Source organism: Ptiloglossa arizonensis, chromosome 5 (assembly GCF_051014685.1).
Source record: "Ptiloglossa arizonensis isolate GNS036 chromosome 5, iyPtiAriz1_principal, whole genome shotgun sequence".
Taxonomy (NCBI): Eukaryota; Metazoa; Arthropoda; class Insecta; order Hymenoptera; family Colletidae; genus Ptiloglossa; species Ptiloglossa arizonensis.
This window is the reverse complement of record NC_135052.1, coordinates 11,938,042-11,952,664: the sequence shown is the minus strand read 5'-3', so window position 1 is coordinate 11,952,664 and position 14,623 is coordinate 11,938,042. Positions and strand designations below refer to the sequence as shown.

The following is a 14,623-nucleotide window of genomic DNA, read 5'->3' as shown; positions in this document are numbered from 1 at the left end:
ATAATTTTTTCATAAAGACAAATGTGTCTTTAGGTAACAATTTGTCTTATAAGTAGAGCACCAGTGACTGGAAGTATTTAATAATATCAAGTATAGTACAAAACAAAAAACAATGATATCGTAAGCTTCTACAAATATTTTGTTTAGTAAAAGAACGTCAAATATAGAATAAGTTTGTTCAATTATAATCTGGGAATATGTAATATCCAAATAAATCGGGTAAATTATTGTAAATTTTTATTAGTAATAAATCATAAAAATGGTTATAAAAATATTACATTGCACTTCAATCGAATCTTGACTTCGAACTTTAAATAAAACTAAAAATCACGTGACGTTCGAATAAATTTTAATTTCGGTAAAAAAAAATGTTCTCTAAACACTATTATTTAACGAGTTAACACTTCAAGTGCAAAATGCGATTTTAAAATCATAGGGAACGCAACATACCATACGGCGTCCATTTTATTTATTTTCTTCTTTGCAACCAATTAATTACGAAACGAAGATAATTCAGTGTCTACGAATGTAATGAAAATCATTTTTTTTTTAATGACGCACAAAGAGAACATCTTCGGTGCAGAAAATGACGCCATTATTTGTTCTAGTAAAAATAGATAATAGCCTTGTAAATTTGTTAGACGTCGATGGGTTTCTTTTTAACCGTTATCGTAAGGATGTTATCAATTGGTTGAGGATTTCGATAACGTTTCGAAAACCGAATCTGTCTCGTCTTTATCGCCGACCTCGAGCTGACCTTGAAATCCTATCGATGATGCTGCAGCGATCTGGACGACGAACGTCCCTATGACCGTTGTCCAAAATTGTACGGCCAGCGCGTAGATTCGCTTCACGCTAGTCTGGAAGGATCAAAAATAAATTCAGACCGACCTGTTACGACGAAGGCCGTGCCAAGTTGAATCTCGCGGCAGATGCATGCACCAACGATACACAACGCTAATTACAATATCACTATTTTCGTGCGCCGACCAACACTTGTCCGCCACTTGCTGTTGCGTCTCACTACGATTCACTGTTTTCCACCTGTTCTTTAACCGACGTTCTCGCAACGAATTTGATTATGAATTAAAACCTCGAATCGGAATTTTTTCGTATAAAGCAACTACAGTTTTCTCTAAAAGAAAATCGTTTAAGAAATTTTTATCAAATTCGGCCAGCTTTTGCAAATAATAAAACAATACATTGTCCCTAAAAGAAAATGATTTAAGAAACTTTTATCAAATTCGACCAGTTTTTGCAAATATAATAATAAAACAATACATTTTCCCTCGAAAGAAAATCGTTTAAGAAACTTTCTACAAAAATTTGAACAATCAATTTTCACCTTAAGGAAGATAATTTAAAAAACTTTCAACCATGTTTAACACCGTCCATCTTCCCTCGTTTTCATTTTCCAATCCTCCCAAGGAACCTATCATACATATATCCTCTTAAGAGATTATTCCACGACAATGAACTGAAACACTAGGGGTAGTTTCTGGAAATTTGTTAAAAAATAAAAATCTTCGCAACTTGGATCCTCGTACAAGATATAAAAGTATTCAAATAACAAAATTTGAAACAAAATATAAAAATATTCGAATAATAAAAATTTGTACATCGAACGATAGCGACGATAATACAAATTATAAAACTTTCTCATCTTTCATCATTTCCTTTGATACCTTTAATCCAGATCGACTATAACTTTTACAGTATTTGTGTCTATCAAGAATACACACAAGTAAGTTACTCTATTTGAGGCAACAACGCAACGTGCTCTTACTTTCTCATCGATCAAAATTTTATACATATTTACATCGATAAAAACTTATATACCGTAACAAAATTATACCCCTAGACCCCTCTGGATCATAATCTTCTTTTAAAGAGTGCCTCGCGTGTATTCTTACGTTAAGTAACCTTATTTGGGCTCCAGGCAATCTGGAGACTTGCTTCTCGAGCTGCGATTGCTCGGGGAATATGGTAATATTGTGAGAATTATTTTCTGCTTTTTGATCCCCTTATTCAACGTTTTCTTTACTTCGATCGCAAACTTTCGATCACTTTCCCGATAATTTTGTTAGCTTTCTCACCGCTACCCTCACGCATCAGAATTTCTAACGGAACTTTCGGTGTTCAGAAAATCAAGGTCCTCGCACACGAGGGCTGTGAAATCATTTTTGCATTCTCTCGAAGAATCTACTCCCTCGTGGACGAAGTTGTCCTCCGAGACTTCCAGCGAATGTTTGGAAGGAGGAATTGAAGAACAGCTGGAGTCGGATGCCGGAAAATTATTTTCGGACAGGGAGATTGAAGGTTGTCAGAATCGTAAATTAGGATTAAAAGAGACATTGAAGCCGAAGGGCGGGCAAGTGAAATTACATTACCGTCCAATTTATAAATCCCACTACGAGACACACTCTACGAGCATTCCAACAAGGTAATACGATGCTTTTAATAAATTTTCATGTCTCTGTCTGTGGTAATATTTTTAGAAAACGAATTCGAGGATATGGCTCGGTTTAGCGAATACTACTTGTTTCGTTTACAATGAAATAGCAGTCACAGTTAACGACGTCAGTTTATTAGAATTCTTTGCAACCTTCGAAGAGCATTTCATGTATCTTCATTTCTTCGAGTCTAATTTTAACGTCCCGACGTGTGCACGATATTCAGTCTCTACCAGTCAACATCGTGCATATACGAGTACACACTACCAAAGTACTCACGCTCGCTTAGGTTCGTTCATTTTTCCTATTACTACACTTCGACTCGATTCGATCGACACTTCCAATACTATAGCTTCTCAAATAACGACGCAACGATTTCTTTATGGTTTTCCTTATCCAAAATAATAATAATGTTGTCTTTGTTGTTTTTTTTACTCCCTCATTCTTCTTTAAATATTTTTCGTCGATTTATTTTGATACTACTCGGTATGATTACTCATTTAATGACTATTCAGCAGTCTTTACAGTGATTACTGAGATTTCATCCAAGAAATAATATATCGCGGAATAAGTTTTCGCCTTTTCTTTTGTTCCCTCGTCCTTCTTTATATACATATATTTCTTCGATTTGTACGAACCTTTTCCGCCACACTTTGACGAAACAATAATAATGTGCACTCAACATAGTACGTGTCAACGAGACTGAAAAACAAGTACAGAATGGTCAAGAAAGAGAAAAAAGAAGAAAAAGTATGACTAAAAGAACGAAGAAACGTGCACGTGATGGTTATATGTGAAATTTATCGAAAACAATTTAATTTAGGTGTATTAATAAATAAGCGTAGTGCAAGTAACAATGCGTGTAGTTTAATACAAAATCCACATCACGTTTCTTCCATTGTAATTTTCAAGAATAGAAACAATCCGAAGAGGACTTTCGATCGAATCGAGATATTAATTGTAATCAATTCAATACGTATACCTAACATTTTACTGTTAACGACTCTCGTTCCTTAATCTCTTTCGATTATAAGATCCAAGGGACGTCTACCGTGCGGGAACCCTGTGGTTCCATTTATCGAGTATACTCGTTGAACGCCTATAGGCGTTCAACGTGCGTAGTGAACAGCTAGATGATTTTCGAGGAAAAACGCACCAAGACTGCCAAGAATCCTAACGATCCGGATCTCTGTCTCAATTTCAGAGATTGTATTTAATAGCGTCGTTTAACCGCATGTTTCATAAATCGTTCGTCGAATCACAACGCGATCCTAAACAAACGCGAACGAATCATCACATCGGGGGCGTATTCTATCTTCGCAGATCAAAAGATAGAAATATCAACGCTTGTGTTTCCATTAACACTGCCAGAAATTGTATAAAACTTCGTTAGTCCGGCTAGACCGACGCGAACATATTTTTATCTCGCGCACGTTCAGAGTTCTACAGACATTGCGAATTTCGATTTCTCTGCTGAAAAACTTCATCCGGATGAACATTTCAAACAACGAGCAAAAGGGAGAGCAATTTTTCTCATCCGTATTTCATCGAATCGAAATTACAATTCTAATCGTAGAACGGAGTACTTCACGATGAACGAATTAAAAAATTCAATTAATTGCTCGATCGATTAAACGTGACTACATAAATTACTTTTGGTTGGTTTTACTAGTTGTTTTAATTTTTTTTAGAAATGAAATATTCACACAATAAACTCTGGGTCTCGTCTTACGAATACGCACAACGTATTTATGCCGAATATAAACTCAAATTGTTTCCATGTTTATGTTAATTTTCACGTTGATTTTATTCGTTGTAACGTTTGGGGCATACGGAGATCATCGAACAGGCCATTTGATGTAAATAATAAAGATATTGTGTGTATTAATAAATAGGTGTAATTGATCGAAAAAAAAATTATAAAATTTGATATAAATAATAAATAGACCGAGTGTATATGTATATAGGCTAAACCGGTGAGATAGGTAAAATTAGACGATAGAATATATACAATAGATTGTATATATATATACATGACCGATTAATTACACGGTAAAAAAACTCAAAGAATATAAATTCAAAAATAAAGAAATTTCACGATAGGAAGGTTTGCGCAATTATTTACATTTTTATGTTGATTTTCACGTCGATTTTATTCGTAGTAACGTTTGGAGCATACGGGGATCATCGAAGAGGCCGTTTGACGTAAATTATAAATAGATTGTATATATATATTATCGTTCAATTACAAAATACAAAATAAATACGTAATATATACATGTACATACAAAATATAAATTTTGGAGTCTAAATGTGGAAGGACGGAGGTGCCGCTTCATTTTCCAAGGAGAATCTTGCGGGTGGCACCGATGCTCTGTCCAGCTTGGGTTGCACCCTTGTTGGAACCCGCTTGCAGCCCGATCACGGATTCACCGGCGCGCAACTGTTCCTCCGTGAACTCACGTTTGCATTCCTCGGCTGGTTTAGGTCCTAGGTAAGGTCCCTTCCATTCTGGGTGCTTGTACGTCTGTGAAAACAACGGAAACGTAACAATGATCGTGATCGAGCTTAGACTTTTGGTGGAATGAGATGTTTGTCGATAAATATATTTTGCAAAAATACGGAACGTTCGTTACGTGATCTACAATACGTTGGGGGTAGAGAAACGGAGAAGCGAAAGACAGAATTGGAAAATGAGATTTGAAAACGTAGAAATATATACGAATCGAGATCGATCGATTCGGTGCTCGGATTTTCGTGGAACGAAGGAAAGAGTAAATTTTCTAATCTACAATAAATATCCGATTATTGTATATAATTAGGTCTACCTCGGGAAGAGTAGAAGACAGAATTAGGAAAAGAGATTGCTCGATGATCTCTAACGATTAATCTCAAAGCATTCTTTCGTTCGATGGTACGCTCAAGATTTTTACCCAAAAGTATCAAACGTATACTTTAGCTTCGTGATGCACTAAGAGTACCTAAGGAAGCATCCGATCGTATCTAATACAATAGCTTCGATTATAGAAAAATAATATCTCGACTCGTTGGGTCGAAAAAGACCCGAGGAGCGCATCAAGTTCAAGAACGAGACCCTGTGCAAGGATAGAGACGAATATACCTTAAAAAAAGATTGTTCATTCGGGTTAAACCTACCGTGCGACCAAGAGCGAACAGAGTGGTCACCACCTGCGCTATGTCTTTCTTCTCCCATAAGTCAACCGTTTGGAACACGTCCACGTCGTCCACCCCGTAATCCTTTAGAGCTTTCTGGAACCTGATGCAAGAACAACACGTTCGAGGAATCGCTTTCACAAAGTGGTTCGCGGAAGATATGAAAACGTCGTATCGTTTCTGCTTACGAGTTGATGTTCTCCATCATCTTGAACTGGCCACCGGAAGTGTTGATCTTGGCGACCGATCCGGGTGCGATCTTGTTCATCAGGTGGCACAACACCTGTCCGTCCTTGAGCACGTCCTCGAACACTTCACCGGGTGGGAATTTCTTACCAAGAATGGTCTCGATCCATTCTTGGGCCTCCTTCTCCATCTCAGGGTTGCGTTTCGACGCCAACTGCAACGAGAAAAATCGTAATCAGACCAATCGAATCGCTGAAAAAAAAATTACTGCGAAGTAAATTGCGATCGCGAGCAGCGAAAAATTTACAATCATTACTCGACTCGAGTTTCCAACACGAATTCGAAACTACGAGTCTGAACGATAAACGAAATACCAAACCCACGGTTCGCGAGAAATCAGCATCAATGACCATAGAAAAAGAACTATCGATAGTTAAAAGTTGAAGGTGACTATCCACGATTTTCTCCCTCTCCGTTGAAACATAATGTTTTCCCAATCGTTGACATAGTTCCCCGAAGAGACCTTCGCGTAGTTTCTTTCGAAAAATACGAATAAAATCGACTGAAAGTTATTTTACTCGGTAACGATCGATGGATACGAATTAAGATCAACGAATGTGTAACAACGGACGAGGAACACATCGTTGGTGATGAACGTTCGTAATGAATAATAAATACGGTTCTGTGACCGTTCGAAGGTCAATGTCGGTGAGCTACGGATGCCACGAGTCACAGTAACCCGGTCGAGAGGGAGGAATACGAAAAAAAATCCGTTTCCGAACGATCCATTTCCGCACTCTCGCGATCCTAGGGTTCCGGGAGGATGACAATCGGTGCACAAAAAATCCCGCGTCGTGTCAGGGCCGTACCTTGGCGCGCACTTGACGTTCGAGAGCCATCCTTGTACCGTGTGGTGTTTCTTTGAGAGGACTGAAGTGCTCGGTCTGATCTCCGGTCCCTCTTATACCGCCGCGCGATGATGGCGGGAATACGGCCCACGCCGCGAAGGAAACTGTCCAACACGGGTGGAGCTGGGTGTGTTTCACCACCGTGTCGGCGTACGTCAAAAAAAGACGTCTACGGCCGCGGAGGAACGTGTATGTTTCTATGTGTGTGTGTGTTTGTGTCTGTTCGCGCAGTTTCCACGGTTCTCAGAGTGTGATCTAATATTAGCGACTTATTCACTTGGACGGGGTGGCAACACGTAGGATTTCCAAAATCGCGTCTGCCAAACGTTAAGTACGTATCGTGGACCGATATTCCACGTGTGACCGCGCGTTAACGAGAGATTCATCGCGGTTACCAGTTTCTTCGTTTTGCGAAAGTAGGATACCAAGATCGAAGTGTCGTGCAACTACTGCCTTGTTTGAACAACGTTTGTAACGCTGTGTGCCAAAATTGAAAATCTAGTATTCCATACGGAACAAATTGAAAGCCTAATATTCCATACGGAACAAATTGAAAGCCTAATATTCCATACGGACCGAATTGAAAAAGTAATATTCTATACAGACCAAACTGAAAATCTACATTCCATGCAAAACACAACATACGCAACATTAAGGAGATCTTCTGATCTAATCCGGCTTCGGAAAAGTTTATTTTTGTTTTTCTTATATTTTCTCAAAGTATACGGTTTCAAAGATGTCTGTGCAAAAGGATTTACCCCAGTCCGTAAAATTGACGAAATTATAAACATTCAAGAAGAGCAGTGTACAAATCGCAGTGTACTTGACGAAAACTTCAAACGCGTTTTATTTTCTATAATAATTTTATTAAACGTGAACAAAACACATATACAAGACACGTCCTAAATACTCATTAAACAAAAGCAGAACGCATACGTATAATCGTCCGTAACGTACGTGTAACGAAATGCATTAATTGTCCAAAGACTTCGAAACGATATCCCTCAAGAATTAATGCGATGATCAACGTGCAAGAGCGATGCGTGTTATCGATGCCTTAATTTCGCTACAAAGTGTATAACACATCGCGTGTTTCGATTTGCTGTCGTTTGTTTTTATTTGTTTTTCTTTATTTTCGTTGTTTCGTCGCCAGCGTGTATTCTTCGGGTAAACATTTATTGCGTGTTTCGTATTGACAACAATTTTTTCGCGACCCTTGGTTAAGTAGTTTTATACTTGACTCCAAGACAGGCACAAAGCGTAGAACATTTTTATCGAAAACTTGTCGAGATTTGAATTAACTTCTGTAATTTGGTGAAAAAAAATCGTACAACAGTGTACCTAGGCTCATTTTAAAGGGGGAAATTTCTACTTTCAGAACTAAAATTCAATCTTACGACAGGATGGTAGAGTCTTTTTTCTTTAAAACGAGCCTGAATACGCTGCTGTACGATTCTTTCTCGCAAAGTTACTGCGGTTCGAATATCGTCAATTTTTCACCCCGAAATTAACGATTTTTTAATTTTACCGCAAATTGTTTTGTATTATTCGCGATCTCGATGATTGTGCAGCTTTAAAATGGATTCCAATAAAAATTTCAACTCGGTCTAGTTTGAACGATCCTTTTGAAAGTTACGTTATCCATGTTTCGATCGATCGCGATACCGGGACGAGGAAGAATTAAAAAATTTAAATTTCTCCTTAAAAATATGTATATTGCATCCCGTGGGACCATTTTTCGACATTCGAGACACTTTCTCCAACGATTATTTTTACTCAATTTTCGATACAATAACTACGCGATTCAATAATTGAACATTTTTCAGTTATTTTCTTGCGGAAATCTGAGAAAATTTACACCGAAAGATCGATGTAGATTTATCAAATCTTAAGAGACACAAAATTGATAGATTATTGATCCTTGCGCGGACTTAAAATCTGGATTACACTATCTTTTTCGATAATCGACCAATCTTTCGGCCAATTTGTCGAAAAGAACATACTAGAACCTAAGAATATAACGCAGAGTTCCCAAGATAGACATCATCGATAAAGAAAACACCTACACTCGGTACGAATGATTCTGACTAGACATTGCAATTATAGTAAGATGATTCGTTACGTTACTAAGCTTCTCGTATTAATAATTTTATGAACGACAAATTATTTTGGAATGTACTTCTTGTTTGTATATGCACCTTCGATGAGTCACGTACAATAATTGTGACCAAATGCCCAACTTCGAGCACGTTGTTCGTTGTCTGGCCACCTACTCGATTACTTGCCTCGCGTTACCGCGCATCTCTACGAGAAATCGAAGATAAAAATATTGTCGAGAAAATTGAAACGTCCTACGACGAACCGACTCCAATGTAAAATCGAAAAAAAAAGCGAATACAAATCTATGAAAAAGCAATCGACGTGTATTCGAGAAGAAAAAACGATAAGGAAATACATGAAAATGATACTTAATTTCCTAATAACCAATGCGTGTAAAATCTGAGAATGTTTTTTCAGCGACTGGGGTTTTTTCAGCAATTTCTACAAAAATTACACAAAATTGGGTCGTCGTTAGGGGAACATTCTCGACGTATCGTCCTTTTCGCTCGTCGACGCATTGCAACGAACCCCTCGCGGAGTAATGGAGGTTCTGTGGTATGTGACACTCCTCCCCCGCCTACCTAGCGTTTAGTTGATGTTATTCCGACGTTTTAACGTCAACTTCCGCCACGTTGGGAACGTAAACCTCCCATGCGTCGCTATTCTGCAACGCGTTCTTCGAATTCCTGTGAATCGTAACGATACTCTGACGAGAAAAGGTAAGATGAAAAATAAAAACAGGAACGTTAAGGAACATTAAGGATGCGTTGTTTTACTTAGGGGTGAATCCTCGCCTCGATAAAGTATCGTCTGCGACAAAGAAAAATCGCGTTAAATATTAAAATGTGAGTGTTATTCGAATGAACGTTAGGAGTGCGTTACGTTGTACGCAATTGATGAAATTATACATTAATTAAGTGTATTTGATAGAAATGTTCGAAACGGTAAGACGATATATTTTATTCACCCTCCCTTTTCTTTTAAAATATGTCTTACAAGCGAATGTACGAAAATGATCGTTTTCAACGATGGATCTTTATTGGTAAGAGTTTGGAAAATCCTGGTCTACAACTTCGCCCAACAAAGTCGCCATATGGCTCTTCGCGAAGAAACAACTTATCGAGAATGAACCTTCTGGTTGCTGCAACCAGCTCCAAATGTTTGAAAAATAAAAATGAAAAAAAAATTCGATTACGCAAACAGCCGTAAATTTTTTCTCGAAATAACCGCTGACTATATAGGTCAAGCTATTATTACACGATCCACTTTTTGAATTTACGACGAACTCGGTGGGAACAGAGGATCGAGAAGGTAGGGCCAAGACACAAGGACAGAGGATCACCGGTGCAACGAAGGGAGTGTCTCTATTTAAGACCGTTTTTTATTCGAACAGGACGCGATAACGCACGAATTACGCAATCCAACGGACTCTTCTTAAAATCCAATGATATGGAAGATTATTCACCGACGGAATACCTAGCTACTGAGTCAGGTTTAAATATAATCGGCGGCGTCCTGCGTACTTCCACTTGCAATGGCTTCCCTCTTCATTGACGGACAGCAAACTTTTCGCAGAGTTGTAACATTCTTGGCCGTTTCGAATGCGATTTTACGCCCCCCGAATTGATTTCTTTCACGCAACTTCGCAACCTTACCGAAACTTAAGTCTCAATTACCAACGGAGTCGACGCGACTGCAATGAAACTAATAATTAATAACTATGATTACCGAGTAATTTGCAATCATTACGAGGCAGTCCATTAAACGTGTTTTATAAATATCGATTAATTAGAAAAACGATTAATCGTTTACTCGTCACGTCTACCACGTTTACTTCATTAACCAGTTATGAAAGCACAGACGAAATATGAAACAGATATTTCATTTTACGGGGGTTGGTGTAACACGATCTGAAATACCGACATCGCGAAATATTAACGCTTTTCGAGCGACCTCTTCGTTCAAGAATGGTGATTCTGGAAACTACACATCCTACAAAGTTCTGTATAAAAAAAGTGTAGCTGAAATATAATTAGGACGCGCTCTCATACGTAGGAATTTTCACGTGGCGAAATAATATAGTAGGGTACATTTTGAACGATTACTTAGCGAATCGTGAAAATTTCCCAAGTACAACACACCTAATGCAAGGGCTACATACCCATGAGCCTAGACATTTCGACAGCTTCGGTGAATCGAGAAGAAAGAAGAATGTGATACTTTCTCTTTCTTTCTTAAAAAATCAGAAACAAGATATGCAGGTAGACAGCCTGACTGACCGACCGTCGATTACATTTGGAAATAGAACATTACGATTCCTATACCATAGGAGAATATTGTAATGAAGAAAAATATAACGAAAGTTTTCATTCCCACTTAATCCCACAGATGGAACTTGGAATACTTAAGCGACATGAAGATCAGAATATGTTCAAAAATACAAGTACCCTGATAATTACACCTAATTCTGATATTTTCCAAGACCTATTCCTTGTCAAACTTTTACTCTGTAACATGTATCTTACACTCTCAGAAAGAAATGGTCAAACAACATTTGGAACTATCATATCTCGTTCTTCAACTTATAATGTAGGATCACGTAAACTCAATGGAACTAAAGAAGGGAATGCAAGATATTCTATTTATTTTTGCATATTAACTAACTAATGTAAATTCACAGCCAATTAGCTCGGCATTACTCACGGCCAGTAATACTACGTCGTGAGTAATGCCGATTACCAGGTCTCACCACGTGGAGGTTGCTGCGAGCGGAGACCCGGAGAGAGATAGATGGAATCAAAGTTCCATCGATCTCCCTCGACACGCGATACAAACGAAGATACTAAACCAAAGAGATGGAAGGAATCAATGTTCCTTCGATCTCCTCGTTTAGTTCTGCCGAGCAATTACATTATGGAAAAATTAGGCAAAATTGGGAAAGACGCGACACGAACCGTGCAGTTGGTCCTACTAGGTCTATCCCGTTTCCCCTCCGTGGTTCCGATTCCAGAGAAAACGAACGACGCCTACCACTCCCCGAGAGGAGTGCCCCGTTTCTCCATCTTTACGACGAGAGGGTCTTATTTTGGAGGCTTTCGCAGGGACCGGCAAAAATGCCTGCTCCTGTGCTCGCAACATGCCCCCTCTGGAAGCGGACACACCGGAAGAGACGGCGATAGACCGTTCGGACTACTTACACGGCCGGCCACTTGCTTGTACAAGAAGCAGTGGTGACCGGACCGAGGAACGAGGAAGCGAGCAAAATTAAGCTAAAGATTGGATAATTGCTTGGCAGATCACACCCTTAAAACTAACTTATTCTAACTGCAGAGATAGAAGGAATCGATGTTCCTTCGATCTCCTCGTTTAATTCTGCCGAGCAATTACATTATGGAAAAATTAGGCAAAATTGGGAAATACGCGACGCGAACCGTAGAGTTGTTCCTACTAGGTCGGTCCCGTTTCCCCTCAGTGGGCCCGATTCTCAAGGATATGCGCGACGCCGTCCACTCCTCTAGAGGAGTGCCCCGTTTCTCCCAACTCCGCAGCCAGGAGCCACGCAGAGCGTGGACCTGACTCACGGAGGATGACGAAGAGAGGGTCTTATGATGGATCAAGGGCTTCCGCAGGGACCGGTGCGAACACCTGCCCCTGTGTTCGCAGCATATTCTCTCTCAAAGCGGACGCACCAGAAGAGACGGCGATCGAGCGTTCGGTCCACCTCCACGGCCGGTCACTTGCTTATGCAACAAGCAGAGGTGGCCGGACTGAGATACGAGCAAGCGAGCAAAAAGAAGCTAAAGATTGGATAATTGCTCGGCAGATCACAGATATTCGTACATGGTGACCTTAAAACTAACTTAGTCTATACTTGGAATTAACAGTCCCGCGGAGGATGCAATTCTTTTTCCGATACATCTAAGAGAATGTATCTAAGAGAAACCTAAGAGAAACCTAAAGTCATGGCATAATAGGAAATAAAAATGAATTTGGTTAGTGGAAAAAAATAAACATGTCAAAACAAGTAGAAATTAAAATCAGAGTACAAATGAAATGAATTGGACAAAGAAACAATTAAAAAAAAAAAAGAAAGGATTGAGAGAGTGGTCGCCAGTACTGACCACCGCCTACCGGCGGCCAGTACCGGTTACCAAGGTGGGGGGTCCCCTTCCATAAACCTAAAACGAAGAGATCCGTCCACCTCGGAGGCTCCAGGAAGAATGAAATTTTAAATAACCGGGGGCTCCATATATACCCTCCCCAAGGTGACTTACCGTTTCTTCCATTGTCTTTGTTCGATCTAACCGAATATTTCAACGAATTGATGGCTTTTTAGCCATTATTTATACTAGAACATTGTTAATAATTGTTTAATCTACGGTCCTGCAACGGTTGTTAATAAATATGATAAATAAACATCAAGATATTGCGAAATCTTCTAAGGTGAACGGTTTCGGTGGATGTTTGTTTATTTCCTCGATTGTTACTAACATTTATGCATGTTCCCAATATTGATCGAACAATGTGCATCTTATTTATGTATTGCAATTAATTAAGAAACTTATAGAAATTGATTTTGATCGAGACTCGATGTTAAAACGTGTTTCGTAAAGTTTTTAAGCATGGAAAGTAACAATTGTTCATTAAATACATTAATTTAACATTTGTTTAATTCTTATAATTTACACAATACGCGTAGAAGTTGTGTTTTTTACATAAAAGTGCCGGAACTCAATTAATCGCGTTTTTAGATAGAAAAATCATCGCGATGAAGATTTGTGAATCGATAATCGATACCTGTAGCCTTGAAAATGTCAGTTGGATCTCAACGAAAAATTCCTTCGCGAACAAAGAATATTTCAACGAAATGATATTTTAAGCCATTATTTATACTAGAACATTGTTAATAATTGTTTAATCTACGGTCCTGCAACGGTTGTTAATAAATATGATAAATAAACATCAAGATATTGCGAAATCTTCTAAGGTGAACGGTTTCGGTGGATGTTTGTTTATTTCCTCGATTGTTACTAACATTTATGCATGTTCCCAATATTGATCGAACAATGTGCATCTTATTTATGTATTGCAATTAATTAAGAAACTTATAGAAATTGATTTTGATCGAGACTCGATGTTAAAACGTGTTTCGTAAAGTTTTTAAGCATGGAAAGTAACAATTGTTCATTAAATACATTAATTTAACATTTGTTTAATTCTTATAATTTACACAATACGCGTAGAAGTTGTGTTTTTTACATAAAAGTGCCGGAACTCAATTAATCGCGTTTTTAGATAGAAAAATCATCGCGATGAAGATTTGTGAATCGATAATCGATACCCGTAGCCTTGAAAATGTCAGTTGGATCTCAACGAAAAATTCCTTCGCGAACAAAGAATATTTCAACGAAATGATATTTTAAGCCATTATTTATACTAGAACATTGTTAATAATTGTTTAATCTACGGTCCTACAACGGTTGTTAATAAATATGATAAATAAACATCAAGATATTGCGAAATCTTCTAAGGTGAACGGTTTCGGTGGATGTTTGTTTATTTCCTCGATTGTTACTAACATTTATGCATGTTCCCAATATTGATCGAACAATGTGCATCTTATTTATGTATTGCAATTAATTAAGAAACTTATAGAAATTGATTTTGATCGAGACTCGATGTTAAAACGTGTTTCGTAAAGTTTTTAAGCATGGAAAGTAACAATTGTTCATTAAATACATTAATTTAACATTTGTTTAATTCTTATAATTTACACAATACGCGTAGAAGTTGTGTTTTTTA

At 38.2% G+C, this 14,623-nt stretch overlaps 1 protein-coding gene across 1 annotated transcript; it reads right to left on the bottom strand.

The window, feature by feature from the left end:
- Positions 1-4,659: 4,659 nt before the first annotated feature.
- Mp20 (muscle-specific protein 20 transgelin) lies at positions 4,660-6,843 on the bottom strand. Its single transcript, XM_076311846.1, has 4 exons — positions 6,683-6,843; positions 5,816-6,027; positions 5,610-5,730; positions 4,660-4,980 (listed from the first exon to the last, which is right to left on the bottom strand). The coding sequence occupies exons 1-4, from the start codon at positions 6,710-6,712 to the stop codon at positions 4,789-4,791; spliced, it is 555 nt and encodes a 184-aa protein (XP_076167961.1). The 5' UTR covers positions 6,713-6,843; the 3' UTR covers positions 4,660-4,788.
- Positions 6,844-14,623: the final 7,780 nt, after the last annotated feature.

Excerpts from the sequence above, each read along its gene's own strand:
- Mp20 (XM_076311846.1), bottom strand. The coding sequence starts at position 6,712 with ATGGCTCTCGAACGTCAAGTGCGCGCCAAG. Across the intron at positions 6,028-6,682 it reads AACGTCAAGTGCGCGCCAAG|TTGGCGTCGAAACGCAACCC; the intron begins GTACGGCCCTGA and ends TTCTCGTTGCAG. Across the intron at positions 4,981-5,609 it reads TGTTCGCTCTTGGTCGCACG|ACGTACAAGCACCCAGAATG; the intron begins GTAGGTTTAACC and ends TTGTTTTCACAG.